Raw genomic sequence first — 15,333 nt, forward strand, 5'->3', positions numbered from 1 at the left:
CCTACGGTGCCACAAGTTGACTAAAGTATCTGTCAGTATAGCGCAATGGTGCTGCCACCACCTTGCGTTTTCATATATAGATATTGATTTTAGACTATGTATATTACGACCCTGAAGACGCATTACAGTATTAAACAAAAGTTTTATCATAATAACTTTAAGAGGCAGAAGAGGTATGGGAATAGGAATGAAATAAAATAGATTGGAACGTTCTATTCTATTGCACTTGTAATGGTCAATGTATAAAACAAAGCATTAAATTCCTAATTCTATTTCATAATCTCTATATCTCGTTGAGTTCAATTATACGTAACATTCCGTTTCATTTTATAATAAGAATTGTTATAATAAGTATTGTACATTCGTATGTACATTATATTTACAATTGACGCATTTAGCAGTATACAGTAAACGTGTTGCCATTATTATGAAAATAAAAGTACATTTTGAAAAAGAACAATACTGGTGATAGAGTAAAACTGTGTAAAATAAAAGGTTCAACTGAACAGGAACTGTGTAAAATAGTTTACACGATCATTACATGTTGTATAACGGTAATATGGAACTATAAAATCTCTGTACATTTATTTACATCGTTTAAATTTAGTACGAATATTCTTAAGTGGAATGTCATATGAATTCAAGACCTTCGAATTTTTTATCTATCACTTTAGTCTCAGGCATCATGATGTTTCCATCAATTGTAAATGCCATAATGTACGTAGCTGTCTGTCCTTGATATTCTTCAGTTTTAAGGGCAATGATAATCGTATCCTGAGAGCCTGGTAAAAATTTGAAACTTGAGAAACCTCTGATTGGTACTAAATTACCAACTTTGGTAACCTGAAAATAAGATATTGTTAACGTTTTTATATTCCTTAATTTAAACATTAACTCTATAACCAAGAATAGAAAAATACCTTGATATCCACAAAATTTTCATCTGCAGTTAGTAAGATATTGCAACTCATTGTTTCATCTTTAGTTTCGTTATAGCGCTGGTGACAACATCTCCTTGGCAAAAAGAACCAGCTTTTATGTATATCGCTCCAAGCTCCTGATTCATGAATCATATAGCCTGTGTAAAAATATTATACAACATTTTTTAATGAAAATTAAAATTCCTTAAATTGTGTATAAAATATATAGTTTTATACCTGGATATTCAATATTTATTGCTTGTCTTAATCGTTTATAGTTTGAAATCCAATTCACAGATTGAACTTCACCACGTGGTGTTATTACTTTTATCCAAAGGGGATTATTATGTTCAAATACTCCTGAAGGATTGGTCCATTCTTTACCCATACTACCAACATACAAATGCTCATCCTTAATAGTTGCCCATTCAGATTTAAATCCTAAAATTATCATAGAAGTTGAAATGCAACATAGAATTTTATTGATCCTAATGATATCAAACGTACTATTTACCTTTAGAATTTTTACCATTACCATCCATTAAAATAACCCAGGGATAAACTTCTTCTCCTTCAATAAAATATATAATTCCTGTACGATCATCAAAAGACAATAAATGTCCATCAAATGTAACCAGTTCAGACAATTCCATGCCACGTCCTTTTAAAGTTAAAGATGATGTTAACATGTGGTTTCTATCATCCCAAACAACCGAAAGAAAATTTGTGCTAGGATTCCAAAAGAGACTTCCAGTTTTCATAATACTGTGCCACACATCTTTTTTATCTAAACTTTTGGAATTGTGGTCAAGATCACTTACTATTGCTATACGATAAGTGATACCCTTAGATGTCTTGATCGGAGCTGACAAAGGGTATGTCTTATTGTACTTGTAATATCTACACTGTGACAAAAATTGATTCGATGACGACGAATGTACAACTCCGCGCAGCAAAGGTAATCCAAGTAGGAACAGAGGAATAGATAGTAATAGGAAAATTAAAGCCAAATATTGGCTCTGAATGCGAAATGTACTGTTAGCAACTCTGTAGACATGAGGAGCACGCAATGCTTGCCTCCAGTCACGTAGATATGACATCGTTTCTGTGTTCCCGTTCTTCATTCGCATTCGTTTCATACCACATTACATTGAAAAATTAATAATTTATAATACGTGTCAACTAAAATCTAACCTAACATAACCTAACTTTTTGTTCCACCTTAATAGGTAGTGGTGAAAGGGGAATGCAAACAGCCACATACATCAGCGCCACCTGAACGGATTAAGGGATTTAAATAGCATTAAAAATAAGACCATAAAATGTTATAAGTTTCGTAACTATCTATTTAATATCATATAATCTAAATATTAAGTGGAACATTTGACAATGTGGTAAGTAATATATTCATGAAGAATATTCTTTACCTGGTATAATTATTTAATATTTAGAATAGAAATAATACAGTTATATTTTATAAACTAAGCGACGTAAAGAATGCAGGAAATAATACTTAGTGGATTAAATATATATTTTATTCAGGGCTATAAATATTTGAACATTTCTATGATACAAATTTTTATTTCAGAACGATCAATTTATATGTGAAATAACATTAGATATAATGACACGTATGCAATAATTAAATACAAAATACAGATTTTATTCTTATCTGCTATTGCAATTTCTAAAGTAGTCGTCTGTTTCATACATTTTAACTTGGTTTTCATAATGAAGTAGTTTCAGATTCTACACCTAAGTACACAGTGTATCCGTACAGTATATCTGTCACAGATATCGAATATTTGTTTACACTTTTCAATAACTTTACTCGATATTATAATCAACACTTCGACTAAGTAAGATAGTTCAAAAATATTGCATGATTTTCAAAAACACCTGATAACTATTTATACATATCAATAAAAATATTCTCATATATAAATATATTGAACGATTAAGGAAGTGCCTTATACATATTACCAATCTTACATAACGCCATCGTAAAGTACAAATAATTGAAGAAACACAATTTACGATGTTGTATTGACATTGACGTTACAAAGAGAAAGGACATATGGAGGTTGAGAAGTTTCTTCTGTTGAAAAGGTATCAATTTGTATCGTGCCAATAACGATGCAAGCATCCGCAGCATATTCTTAAACGTTGGGGTTGAACGAACGAGTCTGGGGTGAAACGAATCGAGGGGGTGGAAAAAGGGGGCGGTGGAAAGGGGAGTCTATGAGGGTGGTAAAGTACTCGTCAGTCGTGTGACGCGTTTCCCGCGGACAGCATCGGTTATATTGGCGATACGTTAAACCACAACCGTATTTCCACTTTCCACGTGTTCCTCGCGTGTGTCTTATGTGATCTGATTTCTATTGGCTATCGCAGGTCCGCGGCAACCTGTATTATCGATCGAACGCGCTTTGCGCACGTTGCCGCAGTTACTCGTGGCACCGCCACCACTATCACACGTACTGCACTATCGTCTTCGTGTTAACGTGACAACGACGTGTGCCGATTCGGCTCGATTTCCGATTTCTTTTCCGCACTGCGGTTACATCTGTATTTCCTACGTTGTAACGACGTTCTCTGTCAACATCGTTTCTCTCTATATACACCTTACGTGAAAATTTCTGTCCAACCGCCATGTTCCATTTCAAATTGTACGTTTCGCGCATTGCTGAAAACATTAACCATTTGTTTGTGCCAATTGTTGACATAACGAAGTGAATATACGAATACGGGAGCAGTTGAGTATTGTTTTTCATAGATTCATGTTTCGATGAAATCATGATTTAAAAATACTTTGAAATCTCTTTGTATTTTTAGTGATCTCCAATCGATTTTGAAACTGTTTTATCGATGTTACATACTCTCGATTACATCTCGATTGACTACCAATGTGGCGCCAAAACGGAGAACAAAGCGTTACTTTTGCTACCACGCTGTAAATATTCGAACATTTCAAAGTCAGTATTGTTTATAGTAATTCGACTCAGTGCTTATAACGATAGAATAGTTAGAATAAATTTTTGAAAAATATAGAACATATTTGTGCTTCTATGTGATGTAAGTGATTTTGTTAAAACGTGAATGTTGTGAATGAATGTTCCTCGAGATTATGGTGTTATGGCTAACAGTATTTCTACTTAACGTCTTCTTCTTCTCGGTTGTGAATACTCACTCATGGAATACTACTCCAGTATCATCGTATCCATGTTGTAAAAGGTAAACAGTATGTCTTACTAATATTGCACTTTTACTGTTTTAATTATTAGAAGTAAGGGTATACAAATAAAACACAATGTTCGCCAATGAAATAACTGCAATGCGATTGATTTCCCATATAGTGGTTATGACTATGTATATACATTTATACAAGTAACCATACGAATATATTTTTATTATTATTGCTCATTTATTATATAAACATCGATTCCTGCATTAGGAGAATGTATTCTATTCTTTATAAAAGCAATGTCATTAGCACTCATGCGTATTACGTATTATCAAGTGTGAAACCATTCCCTGGACAAAACAGTGAAAGTAAGCCTGTGCTATATATCTGAGATAGCCGCAGAAGTCGTGTGAAAGGTTAACAGCCAAAGAAATAGTCTACACATTCACATCCTGAAACAGAGTACATATTGGCTCATGCTATTACCAACCTGTTCTCGATAAGACGGTTTCAAAACTTCCCGCGATAAAGATGTCAAAATATTGCCAACTTCTCGAACCTTCATGCATATAGACGTATACATAGAAACGATAATTAGTTAACACGTGTTATTACGATATTAGTTAGTATCGTTAGCGCAAAATAATAGCATATAATATAGGAACTATACATAAGGTAAATGAAGTAAGGTGTAAACCTGGCGTTTCGTGCATCACGAAAGGGTTCGAGGTAATCTAACGCCAGGTAGGGCTGGTCGTAAGAAGACACCGAGGTATACGTAAGAAGCATCGTCCATGACGATGTGTCGTCGGATATTCTTCAAGGTCGTCGACCTTAACAGCGTCTCGTGGAAACGGATCTGCTTGGGCGAGACGTAATTGCGCTTAGAAGATGGCGTAGAAGGGGGGTAGGTAAACGAGGACGGAAAAGAGATGGAGCAAGTGGAATAGAGGATGACTTTGTGGGGTTGGTACGACGACATTGGAGGGTGAAGGGAGGGGTGGATGTGGGTGAGTTTCAGTGACGCCGTGCCAAAACGGGGGGTAACGAATGAACGTGGATGTAAAGGAGTTGGGGGTGAGGGACGAGGTTAAGCGGGAGAGGGGGCGAAAAGGGAAAGTGACTAGAGGGGTGGCACGAGCGGACGCGTGGACGCTTCGGTTGCATCGCGGTTATAGGTTTACGTATCGTATTAGATCTTAGATCGAAAACTCGTCGAACCGTTGTAACTTTATTAAGTAGGCAATTATTTCCATAATTGCGAATATATTTCGTTTAAAAGAATGGTAATTTGCATTGATAATTTTAACGATTAATTATCGTCTCTCGCTGTTTGGTAATGATACGCTGGATTTGTTCAAAGAGTATATATATATACAAGTGATAATATTAAATTCAGTCAGATTAATCGTTATGAATTTCAACGTGAGATGATATGTGAATTAAATAAGTAGAGTCGAATAAAAATAGTTCATATTTGGAAAAGAGATTTAAGACGTGTCTGAAATTTATTTATGAATTATCAGGATATATAATTCTGCTCTCTTTTTCTAAATAAATTATATGTTCGTCTACTTTGAGTAAATTGACGGACACTTCTTTATACAGAGGATTTTTTTTCTATTTATTGCATGTTTCTATAAAGTTGATTACCTAGGAAGGGACGTTAATAGAATTATGGAAGCTTTACAGCCTGACCTATTTCTGTGGTAAAATATAATAATAAATATAATACCTTCATGCTTCTCGTTTTACTTAAGAACTCGTTAATTTATAATAAAAGAATAATTATATTACATTTCGTTGGACATAATACACGTACATGTATAATATTTTTAGAATTTTATAACACACATGCGACAATAGAATTATAAAGTCTCTTTTTAATATCTTCTAAACATTTATATTATATTTACATATAATATATAACATTAAATATATTACATTTTTCTATTTTAATGAAACAGTATTTTTTCGTAAGAGAAGAAAATCTCTTTCTGATAGAAAGATATTTAAAACATGGAACTTCTCACTTCTTTAAATGCGAAATTCAGCTTTTCTCGTAGTATAAGGCGAGATAAGAAAGCTTCATTTAATTAGAAACGATAACCTTGAATGCACTTGGTGGACAATAGCAAGATACAGCAGATAGGTAGTGTGTAGCCAGACCTATCGACGATGCATTGCCATGGAAACGGTACCGTCGCGCGAGCGGAATTATAGTGCATAGTTCGTTGCGTATCTGTACAGATAATTCCAAGGACAACGTTTTAAGCATGTGTAGAATAGTATAAGAACAATCAATACTCATCGTATAATTATCTCAACAAGTTGATACTACAACCTAATTAATCCAAATAATTATTAATAATTATAAGATATATCAAACACTCGTATCAAGTATTACGACATGGCTTATTTAAGTTCTAATTCGTCTAAAATATTGAAAAAGTAGCGGCTATTGATCATCGTTTTTTAACTTCATATTATTTCAATGTTACTGTTAAGGATACCATCATAGAAATTGGTAAAAATTTATGTGTAGGAATGCATTTGTACCGGTAGAAATGCAATAATATGGTTGGGTTTCAGGAAACGGACGAAAGAGGGTGGAATGAGGAGATTTATCCGGTGACCTCGTGCCACGCGTGGTAATGCTACTGGCAAGCGGTGCTTCGATACCGACTATCGCCGGTACCGTCGAGGAGGAGGAAGAATATGCACGTAGCGAGGCGAATAGCGCACACTACGATGGCTATGTTACCGATCATACCGATCTTGCTTCCGAAATCGATATCGACGAATCCGAATATAGACGGGAACTTCTTAACGACGTACGGCAATTTATACGTTTATTGTTACTATTATTATTGGACTGTGTATGTTTACGCATTTATGCGAAACTTGTTGGAAAAAGCGTACAAACCTGTATAATATGCAAAAATAGATATACAAAATATGGGAAATAAAGTACCGATTAAAAATCTTCATGTAGATAGAATCTCTATATAGATTTTATTTCCTTAGCAACAACGTCCATAGAAATATGAAATTGCATAACAATCCACAGTCTAATTATTATATATGTATACTGTATTTTATAGTGGTATAAAAAAATGATATTTTAGAAAAAACACTCGATCATATTTAATGTAATTATATTAACCAATGCATATTAGTTAGTTATCTTAGTATTGTATTCTGATATTATTTTCTTTTTGGTTACAGAAATGGCGAATACTGTTCGATAAGGTACGTTCAAGTATCTATCAGCAAAAAATCAGCTTAATCGATATCTCTAACGTAATTAAATCTTTTCCCTTAGTTTGATCCCGAGGGTTTTGGTGAGATACCGGTGGAGGATTTTTTAGCGGCTTTAAAAAGTCCCGAATGGGAGGCTGAGATACCACCGAATAAACGACATATTCTCCTTATCAGAGCAAAGGAATCACGTGTTCAAGCGGTGACGTTCCAGGACTTCGTGAATGTGGTGAGTGAATGCAAGCAGATTTCAATAAAACATTACATAGTTAGAAAATATTCGTGCTTGTTTAAAATTATAACACGTTTTCCGAAGGAGGAGCAGAATTGCCTTGTTATTCTTTGAACGACAGCATACATGCACGTAATCGTATATAGGTTTAAAAGAAGAAATTCATATTAAACTATCGCAATCATGTGAACAACCGCGTGAGACAAATGAAGAGGCTGAAGCAATAAGAAGACATTTTATCACTTTTCAGTAATTTGAGTAAACTAACAGAAAACTAGCCCAAAATCAAATCACATTTTGAAGCTTTTATTTTTGTTATAAATGAATCACAGTCGACTAGTAGTCGTGGTAACAAACTCTTGTATTTTTGAATATCAAATTTTCCTATATCTTACTTTTTCCACCAATGAATACAATTTGAATATCGGAGTTGTCTTCTTATTGTTTCAAATCTTCCAAATCCGTCAAAGTCCATACAAAGCACATCTTTTCCGTTTTTTTCCAAGTACGTACGTTATACCGTGCAGCTAATTCATCAAGATATCCCGTACGGTTGAAATCTGTTTAAGAGAGCGAATCGAAGACGACATTCAAATACACGCGTCAGATTTTTATCGGTTTTTCTGAAAAGAGGGCGAATCTAAAGCTTCTTGGAAGCTCGACTCGCACGAACAGGAGGGAAACGAAACGAAATGAAACGAAACGAAACGAAAAGCGGGGTAGGTTTACGGCGGTTAAATAGACTTATTCTGCTCGACGAACAAACCTCGGAACTTTTCATTGTCCGTTTTATTTGTCAATCCGAAAAATGCGGCTACGGCCTAGAATTTCGTTCTCCGTGGGACTAGAACGAGAGCGAAGAGGTGGTTTGAGGAAAAAGGGAAAATCTTATGGTGGGAGAAGAAGGAAGAATGCGACGAAAAACTGCTAGATAAATATCGAAAGAATGATAATCTTGCCGTTTAAAGGCACCGCTATACAACGGCAGCCAGCTCTTTGTTCGCGTTCGAGTTTGCTGACAACTTTTTGGCGGTTTTCCCCTACTCGCCTTTTTCTCGACGATCTCCATCGGAGGTAAGCAGATCTGACGTTGAGTGGCAGAAAATTGTCCGTGTACGAACCGAAGTGATTCAAATCATAGGTTAAACGACACGTAAAGGGATCCTAAACCGCGTACACTGATGCTGGTATTGACATTCCGTAAAGATCGTACCTATATACTGTGCTCTCCAAAATTATCTCGACCCTCGTTGTGTATTTTCCTCGATAAAATTGACAAAAATCGACAAACCCCGGTATGTTTAATATTTTTTTATTTTGCTTTTTTTTTTGCTCGATTTTCCTTTGACTTTGCCATTTATCAAAGTAACTCCGCTACGTGCATGTTTGCTATGTTTTTTTCTTTTTACTGTGCTTTAACATGAAAATATTCCATCGATAAAATAAATACCGACTAAAGCCATTAAAATTATTTTTACATGAAAGAGTGTTGAAGTCATATAGTTCTTTACTTTAATAATAATCATACGCACTAAACAATGTTATTGCAAATGTATTCGCTATTGATGATACATTTTATAAGCTATTTTATCTTGTTGCTGTTGAAACGAATTAAATCTCCCTTGTCGGAAACTAATCCATCCGTCTGAATTTTTTGGTTTACTTGGGTTACTGTTGTATTATGTATCGGATTGAAGATTATCGATAAATCTGGGCTTTGCAAATATCTTCAGCAAAGGGGAAGAAGCCTTTGAAATTTTTCTACTCTTCGGTATACAAACGTTTTTCTTCTGTAAAAAGATTTCGTTTTCGAAGAAAAGCCCTTTGAGATAGTCGAATTTGTTGTTCAATCTCAAAATCCCTTTCAAGTCCAACGTGTTCTGTAGTTATTTCCTTTGTCAAAAACGATAGTCTCGATACTTAATTTCAGTACTGAAAGAATATTTCCGAATAACAAATATCTATGCATTACAAATAGATGGTTATCGACGCTTTAAATTATTTCCTTCTTTCGTAAATAATCGTACCATAGCAATTTTGCTGGAAATAGATATATTCTCTAAACTTTGTTATCACACCACCTGTAATAAAATCGGCAAAAGAAAAATGACGCAATTTACCTTCCCAGTAATCTACCAATCATCAACAAGCCATTCAGTCATTTTTATTCGACAAAATACCGCATCATGCCTTCATTTCGTTTACCATACAACTTAATAAGTTCCACATAATGGCTAGATTTATTTGCATGGTAGTTACGACGCTTTTCACGATAAATGCAGTGGCAAGCGTATGGTTATACCTTTTCGGTTTCTTCGCGTTTGTTATCCATAGTTGAATACCAGGAATTCCATTCTTTTACCTCGATGAGACGACACAGTATGATAGGATTGAACCCGCAGGTGGTTAAAGGTAGACGCAATTATTCAAGAGCACGGAATCGCAAGCATTCTCCACACGGTAGTATGATTTATGGTCGCCGGGGATCGAACGACGGTAACCAGGATTTCCGTGCATGCGCCTCTCTCCCTCTTGTTGCACTATATAACGCTTGCATACTTATTATTTCACACGACCACGAACGAACATGATAATCTTGTTTGTCGTGCGACTGACGGTGCACATATTTTACGCCACGTAAGTCTCTGACAATGAGAATAGAAGAATAGGGACAGTATTTCCTGAAAATTTCGCCCGGTACTTTTTCAATTACCGCGCAATCTGTTATCGTTTCTCGTTGTCCGTTCTTGTTTCGCCATTTGCTGTTGCGTTCTTTGTTTCCGCGTTTTTCGTTAATATCAACGTTCGTAAGCGGCAAAGGGGTTCCGTATTGTTCGAGTTATTGCGACGTTTCGAGTTTTCAAGGTATCCACCGCGTGATTTACACAGTCTCTACCGTAACGTTTGGATCGTCCAATTTGTTTGACGTTCTTATCTCGTTGATTAATCGACACGGAAAAGTTCTTCGAGAAGGTTTCACGATGAAAGAGAGGGATGGATAAAGAGGATGTGTTCTACGAATTAATAAGGGGGAATGCATAAACGATATATAATGAAATTTTAACATTCAATTAATTTTATGTTAACGCTATGCTGTAACGTAATTTGTCCGGATTTAGAGTGCTTCCGAGTTGGAGAATGTCTATACAATTTTTGCGAAACTTGGAAACGACATCTATTCGAAATTTTAATTATCAAAATGAGGCTACTGTCTGGGACATTTAGTGACATTTAGCAAATGCGTTGCTTCTATTATGTTATATTATACGTTTTCAGATATATTCCAAACATCAATACAATCATGATAGTCGTGTGTTATTAATGAACTTAATAATGAACATCCAAAATATTTTAAATAATATGAAAGTTCCCGACAAGTGTCCGAGTATCTTTTGAGCGACTGTACGGGACATGGGTGCGTCTATTCGACTATCGTATTTTATCGAAGTAACGCATGAATGTTTGTGCACGATCGGAGAAAGACGTAAGAACGTGCGAGACAAAGGGACCCGAAGGAGGATCGCTGGCTGACCTGCGATTAGCAATTAGCTCGGACAAAGGTGGTCACTCGATGTTTGCGTAGTGCTGAACCGGCCATTAAAGAAAAGGATCGAAAATCGGTGTGGAAAGAGAAATAAAAGGAGAAAGGCATACGTGGTCGGCGCTCAGGTGGCCTTTGCCAGAGTTTCGGCAAGTCGGCGATTCTGGACACGATCTCGGTGGTCCTCCGTCCTTCTTCGTTTCGTGTCGGTCGCCTCTTCGTAAGGTAATTTTTTCCTCTTGCTCTCCGCCACGTTCCAGCCATCTCCAGGTTCGGTTCTTCTGCTCCTTTGCTCTTCCCAGATATCAATTATGTCCCTGTGGGCCTTGTGCATTGCTACGAAAGACCTACCGGTGTGTGTCTCACCTCCACGTGGAGGAGGACCCCGAGCTCGCCTCGTTATCCCTCGCCGTGGGCGTCGAAATCCCTGTGTAAGGTCTCTCAGGAGCTACAAAGTGCAATTTAAGAAAATTTTCTCCTCTCCTTTCGCCTCCACTTTTGCCTCTTTCGTCTCGTTATAGCCTTCACTCTGTTACCCCCCTCTTGTTCCTAAATCTTCGCGATAAATCATTCTACTGTCGGTCTTCCACACGGGGAAACTTATTTACCAAAGCTACCCGACTTCTTCTCTTACTTTTTCATTGAGTTATTCGCTGTTTTTGAGACAGTCTCGCCTCCATGTACGTTAACGCGGCAGCTGTTTCGTATCGTTGATGTTTTATGGACGAAAGATGGCTTTAGGTTTGATCGATTTCGTTTGTGTATTGGCAGTTTCGCTTTGCGTGTGATTGTACAGACAGAAAGTTAGAAAATGGATTGTCTTTAGAATTTGATCGAGTATCATACTTGGTACGAGTATCGTTCTTGTGCAATCGAGCTTCTGATCTACGCTTGGTCGCCTTAGAATTCATCGTTTTTCAGCGTACTGTGTATCCTTCGATATTTTGCTGTCGTATAACAATTATAAATTTCCACCAACCTTATCTCCCACTATATTCGTAACGAGTAATTTCTCTCCTTCTACCTCGATATTTTCTTCACTTATCGCTATTTCGTATTCGATTCTACAGCTTGATCGAGAATTTGTAATCCGACTAAATAGAAGATTATATCGTAACTTGTTAATGGAAGGAGAGGGAAGGATACAGATAGACGTGTAATATTTATGAAAAGTATATTACGTGCTTACGATACTTGTTCCTTCCTTGGGAGAATGTTAACGCAAGTCGGAAAGGAAGCTCGTGCTTCCACGTGAAAAAATATATCTACGTTGGCAATTAGCAACGCCACGTATTTAACAGTTCAAAAGTGTCTCCGCTTCTGGATTTTCTCTCGTGACCTCCGAGACCGAAAGAATTGCACGGTGTATCCGTTGCATGTGCGGTTACGCGAGATCGTCGGCATTCCGCGGCGAATTTCCCGTCGCCGTGCTCGAAACGTCCGGTCCGCGACGTTATTAAGTGTAACTAAGCAACAGTGTTATTATCCATTATGAAAATTCATCCGCTTGAAAAGGGTCTGGAACCCTTTGTTCCATTGCTGTTCCTCCGAAGAGAACAACAGAGCGTAGAAGAATTCCGCGCGAGGCGGTGCCGACCTACGACCCCATTATGCACGGCTCGGACAGGGCGCGTGATTCATAATATTAGATTCGAGTCGGGGCCGAATAATGTAAATGCCACGTAGAAGGGCCGTATATACGCGAGGGGGGCCCCGTTCGAACAAGCGCAGGGGCGTCACGTTGGCGGCGAATGTAACGATGCGGCGACAACGATGAGGACGACGCCATCGGCAGAAACCCTGCAGCCACCCACACCCATGTCGGACCCTTAAATCTCCATTCTCAGGCGCGCCCCGATCCCTTTCAGGCTCCGCTATTCTCCTCTTTCTTCTTCTCGTCTCTTCTTTTCCCTTTTCTTCTCTTCTTCTCTCATCTCTTCTGTTGCAGCCTTGTATATCTCGATTCCTCGTATACACATCCGACTTGACTCGTGCTCGCGCGAGGCCCTACATCGCCCAATGCCGTGCTCTATCCACCGCTGATTTAAACTGTGAATACTTTTGCCTCATTTATGAGCCTTTGTCTGTTGCCTGGGCATGACACAGCCGGGGCTATTATTAACGAGCCGTTGATTTTCGTAACGCGTCGTCGGCCGCCGCGCCGTCACGTCTAGAACACGGCTGCACACAGCTCCATGAAAATTTCAACGTCGCTCCGTCCACGTGTTTGCTTGGTGTTTGCGCGGCTACGGATTGACTGGTCGATTCGTGCCACGCTCCTCCGTTATTTAACCATGATAATGTTTATGCTGTTTAGATGTTAGGTTTCGAGCGCGGTTTCGGTTCCGTGTTTGCCTTTAGGTTTTGTCGCTTTTCGGATACGAGTATTTAAGCGTCGTTGGATATTTAACGAGCGCTAGAAGCAGATTTACGGTGGTTGCGCAAAAAACATTGGCACAGGATTCACAGGCGTTTGCATAAAGGTATATGCGCTGGTTAATTAGTATCATTAGTGTCCAGGTATATTAAACTACGTATCGTTTCGTACGACTACGAAAATTTCATACTGTTAAAATGGAACGCCTCATTGGAAAACAAGGGTGGATGTTAATTAACGATGAATCTGTCCGATTAAATTTTGCCATTTCAGTTCGCTTATCCGGATGTGAGTTTCTATTACGTAAATAGGTAATAGAGCTTCGATTATGTACAGTGGCGGACAAAATAAAGTTTGTAAAATACGAAGCGTAAATGGACAATATAATTTTACAATGTGAATTTATGTCTGATAAGATCAACGAATAAAAATAATATAAAACACAGAATAGACGACTGTCGCCGATATGATCAAGAACTTATAGCACACGATTTACCGAGATTCATAGTGTATCAATTTGAAACTTTCTTCTATCCGCCACTGTATATAGGCTTTCTGTCTCCCAAGTTCGAATAAATGGAGTTCTACTTCTGCTACTTTGTCTGAAATTATGTATTTTAGTGGCGAGAAAAATAGCTAGAAGTTCATTTTTAAGCAATATTTACTGATCTACTCTGTAGCTTGGTTCAAGAATAAAGTGGAATAATTAAAACCAGGTGTGAAATATTCAGGTAACGAGACACCGTTGTGATCAACTCCATTTCGAAGTTTCGGACATTCCCTGATATTTCTAAATGATTTATTAATCTATTCTTATTCTCCTATGTAAGACACGTTTGCCTGTTACGCTTGTAACATATAAAATCGTCGACCAATGGCATGTTATACGAAACGAGAGGAACAGATCACGTGCATTGCAGTTTCGAGAGATTTGCTCGTTTCATAATTGCGCGGGAAAATCTACTTTTCGGCCGAGAATGGAAATTTAAAGTCGGCTATAGCCGGGTAGAACTAGTTAACGAATTCTTAAAGAAATTTGCAAGTGAAAATCCTCTGTTGTACGCAATTTCCGTGTTCTCGCGAACGAATATCAAAGCGGCCCACTAAATACGTCGTCGCAAGTTATTTACCGGGGCGAGGCAAAGTTGCAGTGATATTTCGTTGGCCCGCGAGTCGAGCGAAAGTCTTGAAACTTTACGATTTCCAGCCCGTACATTTGTCACGATCGGCTAACTAATTGTCCGGTTAGTTTCGTATATAGCCGGTTAGCGAACGTGAACCACGCCAAGCGGAGGCAAGGACAAGGTTCCCCTATTAGGGACAATCGGCTGACGGAGTTCTGTTAAAAGCATTTTTAAATACACGATGCTATCTATGTGGATCGAAAATTTCATGGTCATTGACTCGTCGCCTCGTCTCTGTTTTTCACGAGGATCCGGTGGTCGCACCACCCAGACTTTCAGGCGACTCCAGCGCGTGTACAGGTTCTTCCAGAAACTCGATGCCAAAGGAGCATGTAGCACCCGTGAAACCAAGCGAAAATGTCACTAATTTTCGAGTTGTTAGACTTTTTATCAGTACGTTTAAATATTACAACACCTTCTGATTTTATGACGACGACTGAGAAGATAACCGGTCGAATCGATATTCAAGCGAGCGATTGTTCGATTGGAATTTTCTGTTTATATACCTGAGACTACGATGCAGAAATTTTTAAGAATGATTTTTAAGAAATCGTAAGAGCCACTATAGGATTACAGACACGCGCGATGAATCAACGATCGTACGCCGGTTTCCAGAATTCTCTGATCTCGTTGA

General features: G+C 37.8%; 2 protein-coding genes across 2 annotated transcripts in view; one reads left to right on the top strand and one right to left on the bottom strand.

The window, feature by feature from the left end:
* Positions 1-198: 198 nt before the first annotated feature.
* Positions 199-2,191, bottom strand: LOC138190108 (soluble calcium-activated nucleotidase 1). The gene is made up of 4 exons (XM_069132628.1): positions 1,435-2,191; positions 1,158-1,361; positions 921-1,078; positions 199-843 (listed from the first exon to the last, which is right to left on the bottom strand). The coding sequence occupies exons 1-4, from the start codon at positions 2,057-2,059 to the stop codon at positions 631-633; spliced, it is 1,200 nt and encodes a 399-aa protein (XP_068988729.1). The 5' UTR covers positions 2,060-2,191; the 3' UTR covers positions 199-630.
* Positions 2,192-3,361: 1,170 nt separating this feature from the next.
* stet (stem cell tumor) overlaps positions 3,362-15,333 on the top strand; it is a 498,916-nt gene continuing 486,944 nt past the window's right edge. The window contains exons 1-4 of the mRNA XM_069132627.1: positions 3,362-4,154; positions 6,697-6,938; positions 7,333-7,356; positions 7,430-7,594. Of these exons, the coding sequence (XP_068988728.1) occupies positions 6,759-6,938; positions 7,333-7,356; positions 7,430-7,594 (369 nt within the window). The 5' untranslated portion in view covers positions 3,362-4,154; positions 6,697-6,758. The remainder of the gene's footprint in view (positions 4,155-6,696; positions 6,939-7,332; positions 7,357-7,429; positions 7,595-15,333) is intronic.

The sequence above is a fragment of the Bombus flavifrons genome, chromosome 3 (assembly GCF_040668555.2).
Source record: "Bombus flavifrons isolate JBK064 chromosome 3, iyBomFlav1_principal, whole genome shotgun sequence".
NCBI classification, from domain to species: Eukaryota; Metazoa; Arthropoda; class Insecta; order Hymenoptera; family Apidae; genus Bombus; species Bombus flavifrons.

Bases quoted from the DNA above. Each gene is read 5' to 3' on its own strand.
- LOC138190108 (XM_069132628.1), bottom strand. From the start codon at position 2,059: ATGAAACGAATGCGAATGAAGAACGGGAACACAGAAACGATGTCATAT. The intron at 1,362-1,434 runs GTAAATAGTACG...TGATAATTTTAG, and splicing joins TAATGGTAAAAATTCTAAAG to GATTTAAATCTGAATGGGCA. The intron at 844-920 runs GTATTTTTCTAT...TCTTATTTTCAG, and splicing joins AAAATTTTGTGGATATCAAG to GTTACCAAAGTTGGTAATTT.